Source organism: Felis catus, chromosome B4 (genome assembly GCF_018350175.1).
Source record: "Felis catus isolate Fca126 chromosome B4, F.catus_Fca126_mat1.0, whole genome shotgun sequence".
NCBI lineage: Eukaryota > Metazoa > Chordata > Mammalia > Carnivora > Felidae > Felis > Felis catus.
The window spans coordinates 10,508,028-10,525,075 of record NC_058374.1 but is presented as its reverse complement, the minus strand read 5'-3'; the positions used below and the strand labels follow the sequence as shown (position 1 = coordinate 10,525,075).

General features: G+C 40.6%; 1 protein-coding gene across 4 annotated transcripts in view; it reads right to left on the bottom strand.

Annotated features, from left to right (window-relative positions):
- CELF2 (CUGBP Elav-like family member 2) overlaps positions 1-17,048 on the bottom strand; it is an 840,819-nt gene that overhangs the window by 322,565 nt on the left and 501,206 nt on the right. Inside the window, exon 1 of one of the 4 annotated variants that reach the window (XM_019833917.3) lies at positions 4,369-4,526. The exons of the other annotated variants lie outside the window; for them this stretch is intronic. Within the exon in view, the coding sequence (XP_019689476.1) occupies positions 4,369-4,421 (53 nt within the window). The 5' untranslated portion in view covers positions 4,422-4,526. Of the gene's footprint in view, positions 1-4,368; positions 4,527-17,048 lie in introns of those variants that run through there. 4 annotated transcript variants of the gene reach the window in all.

Sequence of the window (17,048 nt, the reverse complement as noted above, 5' to 3'; positions counted from 1 at the left end):
AAAAGCTGCAGAGACGATACCTGTGCACGATAATCCCTAACGACGTTGCATGAAACATTCGGAGTGTGGGGGCAAAGGGTATCTCATCCCAAATCAAGGTTAAAGAGCATATTTCTGAGTTGAGTGGAGGTTCACACACACACACACACACCCACACACACCCACCCCCACACACACACCCTTATGGATCTGTCTAGCTTCCACATCATTCCCATCTCTGTAGATGGCTGCCACGTGACTGGAAAGGTGCTTCAGCTCCAGCTTCAGTTCTTAATGGGCAACAACATTAAAGCCTCGCATATGCCTTCCTTCCTCTGACACCCTCTTCCCAATGTCAATTAGCTAAAATGCCATGAATTTCAATCCTTTCCAAAACACTGCCTTGTCTTTCCTACAGAACAAGTCACCGTGAACCAAAAAAACAAAAAACAAAAAATGAAAAGCAAATAAACCCTCCCAAAGCCCATATCCATTAGACAAAGCAATAGTTTTATGAAAGGGGAAGCCTGCCCCTCTCAACACCTATCTGCCAGGAATTACCGGTATGTAGAAATAAATTCAGTGAATGCTGATAAAGATGAACCAAGGCACTATTGCAACTGATTGGACTGTATTTGCTCCTGCTGGAAGAAGTGCAGATAAATGCAGTGGAGCTGGGCGGGGGTGGGGGGTGGGGCGCGGGGGTGGCTCAGTGGGTTAAACATCCGACTCTTGGTTTCGGCTCAGGTCACGATCTCGCGGTTTGTGAGATCAAGCCCTGCATTGGGCTCTGTACGGACCCAGCTTGGGATTCTCTCTCTCTGCCCCTCCCCTGCTCACGTGAGCCCTGTCTCTCTCTCAAAATAAATAATAATAAATAAACATTTTAAAAATGCAACAGAGCTGGGGAGATGCCATTGAGCAAACTACACTCTGTTAATGACTTCACAGACATCTCTACAAGAAATGAAGTTGGATATATCTCATTCCCCCACTACCTTCGTTCTACAAGTTCATGATACGGTTTTCACCTGTAAATTCTGACCCCTTCCCTTCAGAGCCACCATTCCCACATAACCCTACTCCCTCTGCATTTTACCTGTTTTTCATCAACCTGGGTGTTTCCAGGGCTGTGCACAATGAACTTTCCATCAGCCACATTTTCACCTAATTAACCACCCTGATGACAATAATTAGTATTGAGTCGCTCTTGGAATGACTTCCTAGGTATTCAAGCACAATCTGCACTTGCTATAAAGTTCTACATATAAATATTAATCAAATGCCCTCCTTTGTTTTTCAGCCCCAAAGGGATATTTTGCAATCATACAACTCCTATTTTTAAAAAGAAAAAAAAAACACAGTGAGGTGTCGTTTTAACAAATAAAAAAGAGAATTAATACATTGAGGTTACAGATCTCAGTCTGTGGTCTGCTGAACACATCCATGCGAGTATTCCCAGGGCTCATGTGTGAAGGGAGTCTGGGTAGAATCTATTGAAAGAAGCCATTTTCCCAGTTTGAGTCTTTTGCTCTTCCTTTTCCTGCAAGTCTCAGCTTAGAATTAAAATTTACTTTGACATGTGTTTAGGTCACTATGGAGGGGGCTCATCACACACGGAGGCTAATGGAAGGATACAGATTACATATCTTTTTACTGCTGTGGAATTAGATGCAGGCAAGTTTGTCAACTTCAGGCAACCTCACACCGTCCCCAGCAGGCTAAAGGAAAAGACACCCATGTGCTGGATACTGGAATGAGGGTCTCTGAATTCTGAAAGCTGATGATGGGTCAAACCACAGGAGAAACAAAGTAAGAAAGGATTTCCCTTGTTCTTGAACCTAATTATGAACACCCAGGAATTAAAGTGAATGGATGACAGGTAAATAATTATAATATAGTCAAAAATTCAACATGGAGGTTTCCAAGTTATTTCTTTATTTCGGTGTGCCACTGACAAGCAGCTAGGGAGCACATAGGACTACTTTTCTCCCAAACCACAAAAAAATTGCTTTGCAGCCTTTGTTTGGAATAAAAATTTCCCATGAAAGCAGAATCTAGGTGTGATGGTAACAGTGGGCTTCAGATATAAAGCTTCGCCAATTACCTTTTATGAGCTCATCCTAAAAGCAATTATTGGCGTGCCCGATGGAATGAGCAGTTCAGATCCCATTGGAAGTAAGAGAACATAATAAGTATGCATTTAAAATCCACTCTATTCACAATGGATAACTTTCGAAATATTATTATACTATACAGACCCTTTTGGGGTCCACCCAGGCTCTAAATATACTGTCAACAGAAAATTTATACTTGAGAAGGCAATTTATTTAGCCTGAAACATTAATCTTACTAGTTTTGAAGTAGATATTTCATGACATTTCAACTTAAGTTGAAAAAAATTAAAATGCATGTCCAAACTCTAAAAAACAGTTACTGTTCCATACTGTGTTTTTATAAGGAATGCATTTTCTTCCTTATTTACTGAGAGTGTCGTTAATTTGAACCACAATACAACCCAAAAGGAAAATTTGTAACTAAATATTTTTTTTAATTTGCCCTTTAAAGTGATTTCCCTTCCTTCTGTGTTTAAAAATTAGGTCCTTGATCTTCCTTCATAAATTTACTAATATTTTTCAATGTATTGCTCTGGCATGAACAAGTAATTAAACAAAACACTAACGTATTAGATAAGACATATTCTATGTAGAAACCAACATTAGTATGATGATTTTCAATGTAAACCAATGGCCACTGAATATTCTAGGACCAGTTCTCTTACATTACGCGTGAGAATAAAAATGGTTTCAATATTTGAGAAGTTTGAAACAGATTTTCCCGTTTTCTCTTTTTGAACTCTGTTTTCACCTTAGAAACCAATGCTTATGTTATAAAATGAAAGATTTTTGAAGACATGAGAAATGTTTGCCCTGCATAAAAATGCATCTTATGAGCACATAACCATATGTCAAAAATCAGTAGATTCCACAGAGACCTTTAACTTAACAACTTAAATAGGCTATGTAACAATAGTTTATAGGTTTGGTTAATGACCAAAATTCTAAGGGCAAAAGTTCTCACGTGTCCTTGAATTTCTAAACTCTTTATCTACCTGGATGTCAAAAGAGGATGTAGAAGCTAGAAATGATAATTTCCTTAAACATTAGAAATATTCCCCTTAACTTCTTTTTTATGCTATGTTCCGTGAGTCCACCAAATAGACAAATTTAAAATCCCCCAGCACTAAACACCGTAGAGGCATGTCTGACAACAAGGTATTTGCCAGAATGATAATGGTATTACAAGCAGTCTCAATCAATACATTTCTTTCTGTAGTTAACAGAGAGGTAAGCAATAAATCTCTAACTTAATCCAACCAACATAGCTGCAAAATGCAAAAAGCTTTATGAATGGTAGATATTAATTTTTTTTAAAAGCACAAAACCACAAACAAGCAGTTCTAAAAGCTCTTCATTCTGTAGAGTCTATACAAACAAGATTAAAGCAGATAAAAAGGGTGTTGAGAAAGAAAAAAAAAAAAAAAAAAAGCCCCAGACATGCATTAAGCTAGTTTGACAGCTCCATTGTTCAACCGGTCCCATTGTCAGACCCAAAGATGTATTCAGTGCTACAATGTCTGCTAGCAAATAAACAAAAGACTACATTTTTCAAAGCAGGATGCCAATTCTATCATAATTCTTTCTCTGCTTCCCCAAAGGTCAGTGGTGGCTCCTCTCGGTATGTGATCGAACCCTAACACAGATGCAAGAAACAAATATTTGCTTTCAATACATAGGGACCCAGGACGCCATGCATGAGCAGAGGTCTTTAAGCAGGTACACATTTTGGCAAACAGGATAAAGTGATCCAAACCTGGTAACACAGAAGGACTATTTAGGTAGGCTAAGTCCAGATTAGAGCGGTATTTGGAACGCAAGTCTAATATGGAGTCTCCTTAGCTCCTTTTTCGGTGATTATTCCATGCAGAGTGCATGATAATGAAAGAGGCTTAGACATTGCAAAGGAAAAGACAAACCAAGAGCCAGATTCAGAGCCTTTAAAATTATCCACTGGCCACTCACAAATAGCAGGGAACAAATACACGATACGCTTTCAAAAGGCAACGGGTGCAAATATAACTCGCACAGGGCAATCCTTTTCCTTTCTCTTGCTGGCTCCCTTTCTCCCAGTCCTTGGTCTCGATTTCGTTTCTCTCTCTCTCTCTCTCTCTCTCTCTCTCTCTCTCTCTCTCTCTCTCTCTCTCTCTCTGGATTCTTTTTTTCCCCCTCTAAGATAAGGAAGCTACTTGATGCCGAGCATGATTATTGTCTCAGCCAGCTCTAGAAACTAGAAAAGCACACATTAAAAACAAAGGACACAACAACATACCTTAAAAGCAGCTCTTCATTTCTCATAGTAACAGCGGATTTGGGACAGCGCATGCTTTCTACACTGATACACTGATAGTCTCAACAAAAGCCAGTTCAGAAGTGCGCTCAAACATCAATGCCACAGTAGCTGTTCACTAATGCGCTCCCTCTCTCTCTCCCCCTCTCTCTCTCCCTCTCTCTCTTTCCCCACTCTCTTCTCTAGTCAAATTCTGAATGGTGGAGCAAAGGGGCTCCTGCAGATTCACTAAGTAGAAATAATCCTCTCTGACAAGTTATGTTGTCTAGGCATATTTTTACATTAATACACTGTGCTGCCTATAGGGGTCTTGCGTGCATTCACTCAAGCCTGCCTGGTGTTAATTCTCCTAATTACCATCTTAAAAAATTGGAAAGAAAAATAAGTGACTCGTTTACCTTTTTTTTATACATATAATAGCAAAGCCAGTGTCACATTTTCTTTTTGCTCTCCACTATCAGCACACATTGCAGACGGCCACCAGAGGATTTGGATAGGTCAGTGTGTGCTAAAAAGGATTTTTTGCTTCTCTTTTCTGGGACACTGAACTCACAGTTGGATTCATCTATTCCTCGCCTCTTGTCCTCAGGAAGAGTGACAAGGTCAAGACCCTTAGCCCCACCCTGGGTCATGGATGCAGAAGACAGAGATTGGGGGACCTGGAGATATTTTAACTCTATGCACACCAGAGCTCTTGCAGACGACAGCATAATTCACCTGAAGCAGGGCATCTAAAGGAGGCAGGCAGTGCAAAGATTGTGTGGTCATGTTGAAGTCCTAGTTGATACTGGTGCATCATCCTCGAAAGACCAATTGGATGTTCTTTTCCAAAATAAGAAAAATCAGCTTCCCTACTTCATTATACTCAATGGACTCAGCATAGACAGTCAGCCGGGGAAATATGCATTATGCTTCTGTTTATTGGAATTAGAAGAATTCCGTGCAGATTAGCCAAGTAAAGCAGCAGGTGAATCGCATAGAGAGAAGACAAGATGCTAATGACAAAACAGTCAGTAGGCCAAAAGTGCAAACTAAGACATCGTTCCTGGGTGCTCACAGGAAGCCAAGAACGCTCTCTGCTTAGACGGTACAATACAGAACGCGGCCCGAAACAGAGCTGGATCACTCAATACTGAATTCCTCACCCCCAGGCTCAAAGTACGCCCCTGTCCTCCATTAACACGGCCAGGCACCTCAGGAAGAATCCGGAGTCACAACATCTATGGGAATAATAGTGAGGTGGGGAGACAATGGCGTGCTCCATTTCCCTCCCCTTTGAGGATCTGGAAAACCACCCAATATCTTGCTAGATCTCTGATCTCTTGGCCCACAGCCAGGGAAATGGAGATGTTCTGTTAAGAGTTCCTCCACCTACCGCAAAATAATCTCTCTCAGTTTATCAACCTTAGCACTGATGACAAGAAACAGCAGTGGCTGAAAGCAGTGACCCTTCCCATTTCTGAATGACAGTGAGACAACATGATGAATAACTCAGCAAAGATCAAACAATGAAATAATGCTTGTCCCTAAAATAATCACATTTCTACATTTCCTTCTTTCATTATAGCACATGGAAGTTATGGAATGAATATATAAAAATGAATTACTTTGCCAAAGAAAGCGATCACATAAAACCTATGATATTCTTTAGAAGCAAGATAAATATCCTATGAACGAGTGTGGAACCAGAGAGACCTTGGAGAGAGAGAGAGAGAGTTAGTCATTCCCTAGTGATTTGTGGAGGTAGAAGGCACTTAACTTCTCCATGGCTCCCTTTGACCCCTGTTCTTAAATGGGGGGGGGGGGCGGGCAACAAATGCTAATTTGTCTTAAAGCATCTGAAGATCCTATAATAAAACTGGGTGTGTGTTTTTGGTGAAAAGATGAATAAAAAGTGGAATGAGTGGCTGGACACTGGTGAGACTTTTGTCTATTAGAAAAAGGTGGGGCACCTGGGTGGCTCAGTTGCTTAAGCACCCAACTCTTGATTGCAGCTCAGGTCATAACATCATGGTTCATGAGTTTGAGCCCCGCATCAGGCTCTGTGCTGAGGGCCTGGGGCCTGCTTGGGATTCTCTCTCTCTGCCCCTCCCTTGCTGCTCCCCTCTTTCTCAAAATAAATGAATAAACTTAAGGAAAAAAAAAGGTAAAATTATGCTGCTCAGACACAAAACTCCTTTCTTTTAAAAAACTAAAAAAAATTAATTGGAGCATAACTGACATATAATATTAGTTTCAAATATACAACATAATGATTTGATATTTGTATATACTGCCAAAGGATCATTACAGTGAATCTAACACCCATCACCATACATAGTTACAAAATTTTGGTAATGAGAACTTTTGAGACTTATTCTCTTAGCAACTTACAAACATGCAATATAGTATTAACTATAGTGGATACATGCTATACATGAGATCCACATGATTTGATTTGGTACCTGCCAAGTTTGTACCTGTTGACTACCTTTACCGATTTTGCCCGCCTTCTCCTCTGTTCTCTGTATTTATGAGTTCAGATTGTTTTGTTTTGTTTTGTTGTTAGATGCCATATAGAAGTGAAATCATATGGTACTTGTGTTTTTTTCTGACTTAACTACATTTAGCATAATGTCTTTAAGGTCCAACCTGGTTGTTCCAAATGGCAAAATGTTATTCTTTTAAATGCCTGTGTGTGTGTGTGTGTGTGTGTGTGTGTGTGTGTGTGTGTGTGTGTTTTCTTTATCCGTTCATCCACTGATGGACACTTAGGTTGTTTCCATATCTTGGATATTGTAAATAATGCTGCAACGAACATGGGGATTCATACCTCTTTTTGAGTTAGTGTTTTCATTTTCTTTGGATAAATACCCAGAAGTGGAATTGCTGAATCATATGGTAGCTGTCTTTTTAATTTTTTGAGGAACCTCCATAATTTTTTCCTCAGTGGCTGCACTAATTTACATTCCCACCAACAGTGCACAAGGGATCCCTTTTCTCCACATCCTCTCCAATACCTATTAATTATTATCTTCCTGATAATAGCCAATCTGACAGGTATGAAGTGATATTCGTTATGGTTTTGATTTGCATTTCTCTGGTGAACTGTAATGTTGAGCATCTTTTCATGTGGTACCTGCTGGCTTTCGGTACTTCTTCTTTGGAAAAATGTCTATTCAGATCCTTTACATTTTTTTGTTTCTTTTTAGAGAGAGAGAAAGCATGAGCAGGAGAGAGGGTCAGAGGAAGGGAGAAAGAATTTTAAGGAGGTTCCACACTCAGCATGGAGCCCGATGTGGGGTTCGATCCCGTGACCAAGGGATCATGAACTGAGCCGAAATCAAGAGTTGGACGTTCAACTGACTGAGCCAACAAGGCATCCACCTTTACCCATTTTTTAATCAGATTGGGTTTTTATTTTGCTATTGAGTTGTATGAATTCTTTTTGTATTTTGAATATTTGACCCCTTATTCAGTGCTTTGCTTTTTCATTTTATTGATGGTTTCCTTTGCTGGACAGAAACTTTCTAGTTTGATGTAGTCCCACTTATTGACTTTTGCTTTTTTTGCCTTTGTTTTTGGTGTTAGATTTAAAAAAAAAATCATCACCAAGACTGATGTCAAGGAAGTTAACTGCCTATGTTTTCTTCTAGGAGTTATATGGTTTCAGGTCTCACATTCACATCTTAATCCATTTTGAGTTAATTTTGGGGCACGGTATAAGATAGGGGTCCAAATTCATTCTTTCGCATGTGGCTGTACAGTTTTCCAGCACCATTTTTTGAAAAGACTGTCTTTCCTCCACTGTATATTCTTGGTTCTTTTGTCATCAATTAATTGACCATATATGTGTGGGTTTACTTCTGGGAACTCTATTCTGTTCCATTGATCTATGTGTCTGTTTTTAGGATAACACCATATTGTTTTGATTACTATAGCTTTGTAATATAGTTTGAAATCAGGAAGTGTGATGCCTCCAACTTTGGTCTTCTTTTTCAAAATTGCTATGATTATTTGGTGTCTTCTGTGGTTCCATATAAAGTTTAGGACTGTTTGTTCTATTTCTGTGAAAAATTCCATTGAACTTTTGATAGGGATTTCATTGAATCTGTAGATTGGGATAGTAAGGACATTTTTATAATACTAATTCTTCGAATCCATGAGCATGGTATATCTTTCTGTTAATTTGTATCTCCTTCAATTTTTCTCATCATTGTCTTACAGCTTCCAGTACACAATATTCACCTCCTTCATTAAATTTATTACTTGGTAATTTATTCTTTTTGATGCAATTGTAAATGAAATTGTTTTCTTCATTTCTCTGATACTTCATTATCAGTGTATAAAAACACAACAGATTCCTGCATATTGGTTTTGTATCCCACAATTTTACTGATTTCATCCATTATGTAACAGAATTCTTTGCAGAGTCCCATGTTTTCTTTATATAATATCATGTCATCTGCAAATAGTGACAGTTTACTTCTTCCTTTCCAATTTGGATGCCTTTTATTTCTTTTTCTTGCCTAATTGCTCTAGCTAGGACTTCCCATACTATGTTGCTTGAAAGTGGGGAGAGTGGGCATCCTTGTCTTGTTCCTGATCTTACTGAAAAAGCTTTTAGCTTTTCACTGCTAAGTATGATGTTAGCTGTGGGCTTGTTATATGTGGTCTTCATCATGTTAAAGTACATTCCTTCTATACCCACTTTGTTGAATACTTGTTCACAGTTCTAATGGGGGTTAAATTATGAGGCAAGTACTAATATATGACAAGAATGCATTTGCTTATCCATAAATAGATTCTTGGCATTAGAAGCCAGTGCTGCAGTACATAGAGATATTCCTATAGGGAAATGAATTATGGATCCGCAGTAGTAAGGAACGGAAGTGAATCAAACCATTAAATATTTTCTCCACTTCCTTTTTAGTCTAGGGACCTAAATAATGAGAAAGCAATCGAGGTAAGACTTTAATATTCGTCCAAACTCCACTACGATAACAGACTGAGGGGCTTCCACCTGCTAGTTGTATGTGCTGAAGTTGGGGGTATAAAGATGAGTGAATAGAAAGATGTGTTATTTCTAACATTTATATATTGTGCAGTAAGGCTTTGGCTCCAAGGCCATGGGGATTAATCTTTGTACTTCTTAATCCACCCAATAGAATAACTTTCCCAAAGCTAGTACTTAATATGTATTTGTTAAATAAAGGAATACATTTATTTTTAACTATTGGAACTTTGGGGAAAGGACCGTTTCATTTTCAAAATTCTTTATGTAGTTTCCTTAACAAATATGTGGCAGAAACAAACCCACCTCACTTTTTATTTTAACTCATGCATTCAGTTGGCATGGCCGACAACACTGAGAATTCCTTACATGTTCCTATGTTTTATTTTTTTATTTTATTTTTTTTTCAACGTTTATTTATTTTTGGGACAGAGAGAGACAGAGCATGAACGGGGGAGGGGCAGAGAGAGGGGGAGACACAGAATCGGAAACAGGCTCCAGGCTCTGAGCCATCAGCCCAGAACCTGACGTGGGGCTCGAACTCCCGGACCGCGAGATCGTGACCTGGCTGAAGTCGGACGCTTAACCGACTGCGCCACCCAGGCGCCCCAACATGTTCCTATGTTTTAAATTACAGGACCTTTTTGGGGCACCTGGATGGCTCAGCCAGTTAAGCATCCGACTTCAGCTCAGGTCATGATCTCGTGGTCCACGAGTTTGAGCCCTGCGTCAGGCTCTGTGCTGACAGCTTAGAGCCTGGAGCTTGCTTCGGATTCTGTATCTCCCTCTCTCTGCCCCTCCCCACTCCTCTCAAAAATAAATAAACGTTAAAAAAAATTTAAATTACAGGACCTTTTCACATCTAGCAACTTATTCAATACCCATAACAATACTGTGGGGCAGGTGGAAATGGTACCATTACCTTCTCAGCTAAAAAAGTTCACATGCAGAAAGACTGAGCAGCATGCCCAGAAGGTGCAGTGATAACTGAGTGTGGGAATCCAGTCTAAACCAAACCCTGGACCCATATACTTTCCACTGCTCTACAGTGTGATCCAGTGCTTCTGCTCTGCCCAGGGGTTCACAGCACCCCCAAGCAAGGCATGGCTTTGAAGGAGTGTTAAGTGCAATGAATCTTATTACACTTTTCTAATGCAATAGTAATAAACGTAGAGGATAGTAAATTAAAGGAAAATTGATTAAAAGATTATGTTTTGGCTACTAGTATTTACTAATTCCCTTCAAAATTCTATTTCCAATGAAGATTGAGTTGCAACTAGACAAACTAAGCACTTTGGGGGATTTTTATTTTTTGGGGTCATCTACAACAAGAGTTGATTTTTAGCAACCCTGATTACTACATTTGGTGTGTAGGGAAATTTTTTTCAAAAAGATTATAGCAGTAATTGGCCAAGGACAGCAACAAAAACTTAGTTTATCTCAATGCCCTCTGTATTCCTCTGTTTTTAATTATATAAATTAAATTTTTAGCTAATAATGCAAACTTGCGGGGGCGGGGGGAGGGGAACGGAAAAATTCCGCAATGTGGGAATACAGGAGGGAACTGAGAATCAGCCAGACTTCTTGACCTTTCTAGATTTGAGCTTCCTAAAAATGTTTTCAAAGGTAAATTCTATGTGCATTTATTTATGTTATAGGGAACTTCTAGAATTAAAAGCTGAATTTCTAAATGCAACATTAACAACTCGCAACTGCTTTCTTCTAAACCGTATCTTTGCACTTTGAAAAGTTGCGTGAAAATGTTAAGTAGAAAAGAGCATTTCAATGGAAGTGTACAATATGAAGTTTGCTAGAGAGGAAGGGCCAGGCAGTACAGATTCTCTTTTTATTTTTTAATGGTTATTTATTTTGAGAAAGGAAGAATGAGAGAGAACGAGTGGGAAAGGGGCAGACAGATGTCCAAGCCGGCTCCATGCTGTCATCAAGGAGCCTGATGTAGGACTTCATCCCATGAACCTCGAGATCATGACCTGAGCCCGAAATCAAGAGTCAGACACTGAACTGACTGAGCCACCCAGATGCCCCAGGATTCATTCTCTGATGAAGGATGAGACACTACCAAACTCTAATCTGCCTCTTAGATTCCCATCCAAAAAGAATAATCTTGGAATTTGCAGGAGCCAAGGACATTAAATCTCTTTAGCTGTTAGTTTTAGATATTGTCTTAGTCCATTTGGGCTACTAAAACATTTGGGCTACTAAAACAAAAACATTACAGACTTAGGGATTTATAAATAACAGAATAAATAACAGAAATTTATTTCTCATAGTTCTGGAGGCTGGCAAGTCCAAGATCAAGGTGCCATCATGGTCACGTTCCAGTGAGGGCCCTCTTCCCGTTTCATAGCTGGCCCCTTCTTGCTTTGTCTTCACATGGTGAGAGGAGCAGAGGATCTCTGTGCGGTCTCTTTTATAGGAACCCTAAGCCCATGCCTGAAGGCTCTACTCTCATGACCTCATCACTTTCCAAACACCCCAGCCCCTAATACCAACACATTAGGCTTTAGGATTTCAATATACGAATGTGGGTGGGGGACATAAACATTCAAACCATAGCAGACATGAAGAATTTCCAGATTTAACCAAGAAAGTACATTGCTACGAAAGATGGAAAGATCACACAGAGAACGCATGAAGTAAATATGAAGCAATAACCGAGGTCTCCAAGAAATGGATTTCTAGCATACTCCGTAAATGGCACATCGTATGTGCTTGATAAAGTTGGTACATCTGTGTGTGAATGGATAACTGTCTATCCAGAGCTGGTACCAAGCAGAAGACACAGAGTTTCTCTGATCAGCTTCACCAGCCTCAGAGGAAGGGTCTCTGTGGGCAAAAGGGAAGCAAAATAGTCAAGTCTGCACTCAGGGGCGACTAGAGACAGGAGATGGAATGAATGCACTATGGAGGAATCCTGTCCCCTCGGGCTCCAGGGCTCTCTCTTGCTTGAGGGGAAAACCCTCCAAAGCCAAAAGGACATAGGTATCACAAATCACTACCTGAAACATAAAACTGACAGTTGGTTTAAAGTAAAGCCTGGCAGAGCTGGTAAATGAAGGGTTTGACGGTAATCCGAGGATCTATGTAACACGAGTTCCTGTCACTGGAGCACTCAAACGTTACCTCCAAGTCAGACTTTAGAAACAGGAGGCCACTATCCCAGTAACAAGCCCAAGGCCCCTAAGTTCTAAAGAGGCATTCCTTCTACAAGCCATGGGACTAACGCGTTTCAAACACGGAGATGTTTACTAGGATGAGTGGGGCATGGGGTGAGTAATTAGCAAGAATAATCGTAAAGCCCCTTAAAATTATAAAGTGTGGTATTTATTAATAAGTAGATGTAAATAATAAACTATAAATTACTTAGAGCTCCAAGAAGCCACTTGAAAATATGCACTAGATAAGTTTAAGAGGTATTATAAAGAGTAATAATGACTTCTTATTATAAAGGAAAGGGGCTATGGAGACAGACACAGGAAAGTGGGTTTGGAGAACTAATTCTGTCTAGGTAGCAAAAGGTCCATGGAGGACAAGCTGAAGAAAGTAAAGGAATTCCCATGAAAAACACAGACTACCTACTTGATAAAATAACTAACTTTGGTTCATGAACTCTTATGACTTAGCAAACAACATGTTCACAATTGAGCAGTGATTTTTGACCTAATGTTTTGTCAAGGACCACTCTCGGGCAGATGGGAAATCTTGAGAAGGCCACAGGTGACTAGACATAAGTTAGCCATTAATATTTGCACGGAAAATGGGCGAAGTTTATCATCGCTGTTTTTAAGACAGACCCATGCACACACACCTGCCTTCCTGCCTGTGCAAACTGCCACGTCGGACAGGTTCTGTAACTTGACTCTTGTCCACGAGTCCTCAATGGACATGTAGAATTTGGTGCACTTGAGGATCCCTGTTGCTTAAGTGGTTTTGATCCTAGGGAACTGTAACAAGTTAACAGCACACGTAGAATAAAGGTTGTGGGTGAAGCTGATGAGTCCTCACAGGAAGGTGATTCACACGACCCTATGACAGAGATGGAAGAGAAACCCAGATGGTCTGGGAAAGTGGTTCTGAAAACCTCACAACACATTCACAGCTCTTACAGAACCTGCAGGTGCTTTAAATGTTACATTTCTTTATATATAACTCTGAGATTCAATCATCTGCTTGTTTACGTGTTTATTATCTTTAAATCATCTGAACCTAGGGTGCATGAAAGCAGGAACTTACTCCCTTTTATATCCACTTCAGAACAACGTGTGGCATATGGTAGACACTTAATAAACATTTGTTCAATGGCTGGATTTCTCTGTGAGGCACATTCTTCTTGTTAAGTGACCTAATCTCAGTGGCTTACAGCTATAGGACGCAATTTGTGAGATGCTTTCCAGGCTCAGCTGTGAGTACTCATTAGGTGAGAACCTCAGAGGGACACAAAGATTAGGAAGGTCTGCTCCTGACTTTAAGTACGTTATAGATTCACTGGGACGGGAAGATAAGCTTGCTGTTTTAATACGTTTTTTTGAACTTTAAAGTACCATTTAGGGGCACCTGGGTGGCTCAGTAGGTTGAGCGTCCAACTCTTGATTTCCACTCAGGTCATGATTTCATGGTTCATGAGCTTGAGCCACACGTCAGGCTCTGCCCTGACAGTGTGGAGCCTGCTTGGCTTTCTCTCCCTCTCTCTCTGCCCCTCCTTTGATCATGCTCGCTCTCTTTCTCAAAATAAATAAGCTTTTAATGTATGTGTGTGTGTGTATATGAAATTACCATTTATATGGGTTCATAGAAAATAAAATGATGCCTCCTTATTTTCCATAATGCTGAAGTTTGGGAGTTAGTAAAGTCCAAGCAGGTAGGACTGGGCATTGAAGGTGAGATGCACAGACAAAATTTTCAGCATCAAGAGCAAAGCGAATTGCATTTTTTTTTTGTGATGTCCTAGAAAAAGCAAGTGTCCTTATGGACAAGGAATAGGAATCAGAGGCCAGTATCATTTTCATATCACTCAGTTTCAGGAGGAGATCTGTGCTGTGTATTTAACTCCGTAGTTAACTCTGCCACGGCTCCAGGAGCTGGCAAGTAAAGGCATCTGTGCCAGGGATGTCCTGCCTTACTTGCCTGTCACTCACTGGGGTCCCCGAGGTCTATAGCAACTTATCTTATCACTTCCATCCTCTGTTTAGAAACAAAACAAAACACACATTTCCTTAAGTCAGTTCCTCAGAGATGTGTCCTCACTTTTAAAAGTGCATTAATTTGATTTCGTTTGATGTGGTAGGGCTAGCTGTTAAACATTACTTTGACTTTCTATTCCTGATATAGATAGATGGATATATATATATATATACATATATATATATACACACACATATATGTGTATATCACATAGTATATATCATGTTACATATATTAATCATATTCATACTATATATAACATGTATATATATATTATTATGTACATTGATGTTATATACAACATGTATATATAATAGGTACATTAATGCCACATATATAACATGTATATATAATATGCACAATATATATGTACATTTATATATGTTTATATATGTGTGTATATCATATAGTATATATTGTTACATATATTAATGATATTAATATTATGTATAACATGTATATATATAATAATGTGTACATTAATGCTGTTCATCAGGTATCAGGTATCAGGCTCCCAACCTGATGGAAGTCAGGCTTTTTCTCTTCTTTATCGCACACTGTCCAGGCAGTAGCTATCTAGAAGACGGAAAGGGGGGTAAAAGATATTTTGGTGATGGAACCGTTACATGGACCACTGAATGGGTAGAAGAGAGAAAACACTAGAGTGGAAGATGATTCTGATGGCGCTAACATGATGGTTTGGCAAATGATATGCTAACTGAGCTGGAGCTAAAAAGGCACAGTGGGGTACACAGGAAAGGTGAGGGGTCCACAGGGAACACGCTGAGCCCGAGAGGCTGGCGGCAGCCCTCCCACGTGGAGGAAACAGGCAGAACTACCTCCGGGCGTGGATGACATCAGCCAGAAGGGGCACTGGGGGCACAAAACGAGAAGTGAAGCGAGGCCAGAACCCCAGGACAAATCAGAAATGGAGGAGGCACAGAAAGATACCCAGAGAAAGAGAAGGGCAGATACATCACTAAGGGGCTTAGACTCCAGTGGAGAGAGAAAAAATCTGCCCATGAAGTTTGCAGTGACTTTGTTGGCCAGGAGAGCATGAATTATTTGTTTGGATGCTAAATGGAAAAGCAGGGCAGTACAAACACGAGGCAGGAACGTTCTGAAAGTTCCAGGAACCAGTTTCGAACCATGGTGGTAACTCTAGAGGGCAGCCTAGTTTGACAAGGAAGCAGGCTACTCCCGCACCTGCACACGCTGAAAAGGGAGAGGGGGCTGGGCTGCCTGAGAGTCGCAGGTGAAATTGCCGCTTGCTCCAGGCAGGCTCCAGCTGAACCGTCAGATGCTTGCCCTGACTCCTGAGACAGATCGAAAGGTGCCCGGCCATTCTTCACCGCCTCCTTTAATGCAGAACTTTAAAAACAAGGAGGCCAGGGGCCAGGGGGGGGCTGCATCCAGCTCACAGAACAGGAGCCCCCGTGAGGAGCAAGTTCATACACTACCGACGGGCCAGCTGGACCCAGCAGTTCAAAAAGGCCCAGAGCAAAAGTCTTTTTGAAGGTGTTTATGAACTTTGCCAGATAAGGATTTCCAAAACTACAAGGAACTATAAAACTCTAGACGTGGATAACATTTCTGGGGCCAATTGCTTTAAACTTTTTAGTGAAGAATCATATACTTAGAAAAAAGTGCCCATAAGCATTCAGCTCCCTGATATCCACAGAGTGAATCCAGCCATGCAATCAGCACCCAGGTCAATAAAACCTTTTTTTTTTTCTTAAACCAAAACTTGCTTTTAATTCTATAACCAAAAAAGAATTTGATGAATCTAAATATCTAGGAACTAGAATGCTTGTAAGTAAAAATTGCCTGAGAGACAGCAAGAGTGCGTTGAAGACTTTCTCAACAGCTCACCTACTTTTCACCACCTGCACCAGCCGAACTCAGGCTACCACTGTTCCTAAGGAGCCTCTCTGCCTCCAGTCTCACTGGCTCTGAACCCTGCTATCCATTTCAGCAGTGAGGTCTCTGCTACTGAAAAATGGTCACAGTTACCACCTGCTCGGCACCCGCTGAGGGTTCCCCCTTCCATCTCCGCTCTGAAACTGAAGCCCAAGCCACATGACATGACTCACAGGACCCACCCACATCTCCAGCCTCATTTCACAGTCTTCTCGGCTGGTACCCTGGTGTCCTGTGCACCGGGAACATCTTTCAGGCCCTCACGCACAGGGTCTCCCTCGCCTCTGCACTGGGGTTGGCTGTTTCCCACATGCACAAAACTCTCCAGTGATCCCACCCCCTCACCAGGTTTATTTCTGCGTATCCTTCAGGACTTGGCTTAAACATCAAGTGCTGAGCACAAAAATAGGCACTCAAAAATACTTGCTGGCTGGCTGGCTGGCTGGCTGAATACAGGAGTAAGTCAAGGACACCATCCTAGCAGCAAAGGAAACACAAAGATGTCATAATACGGTCCCAGCTTAAAAAGGAAACAAAACTATGATGT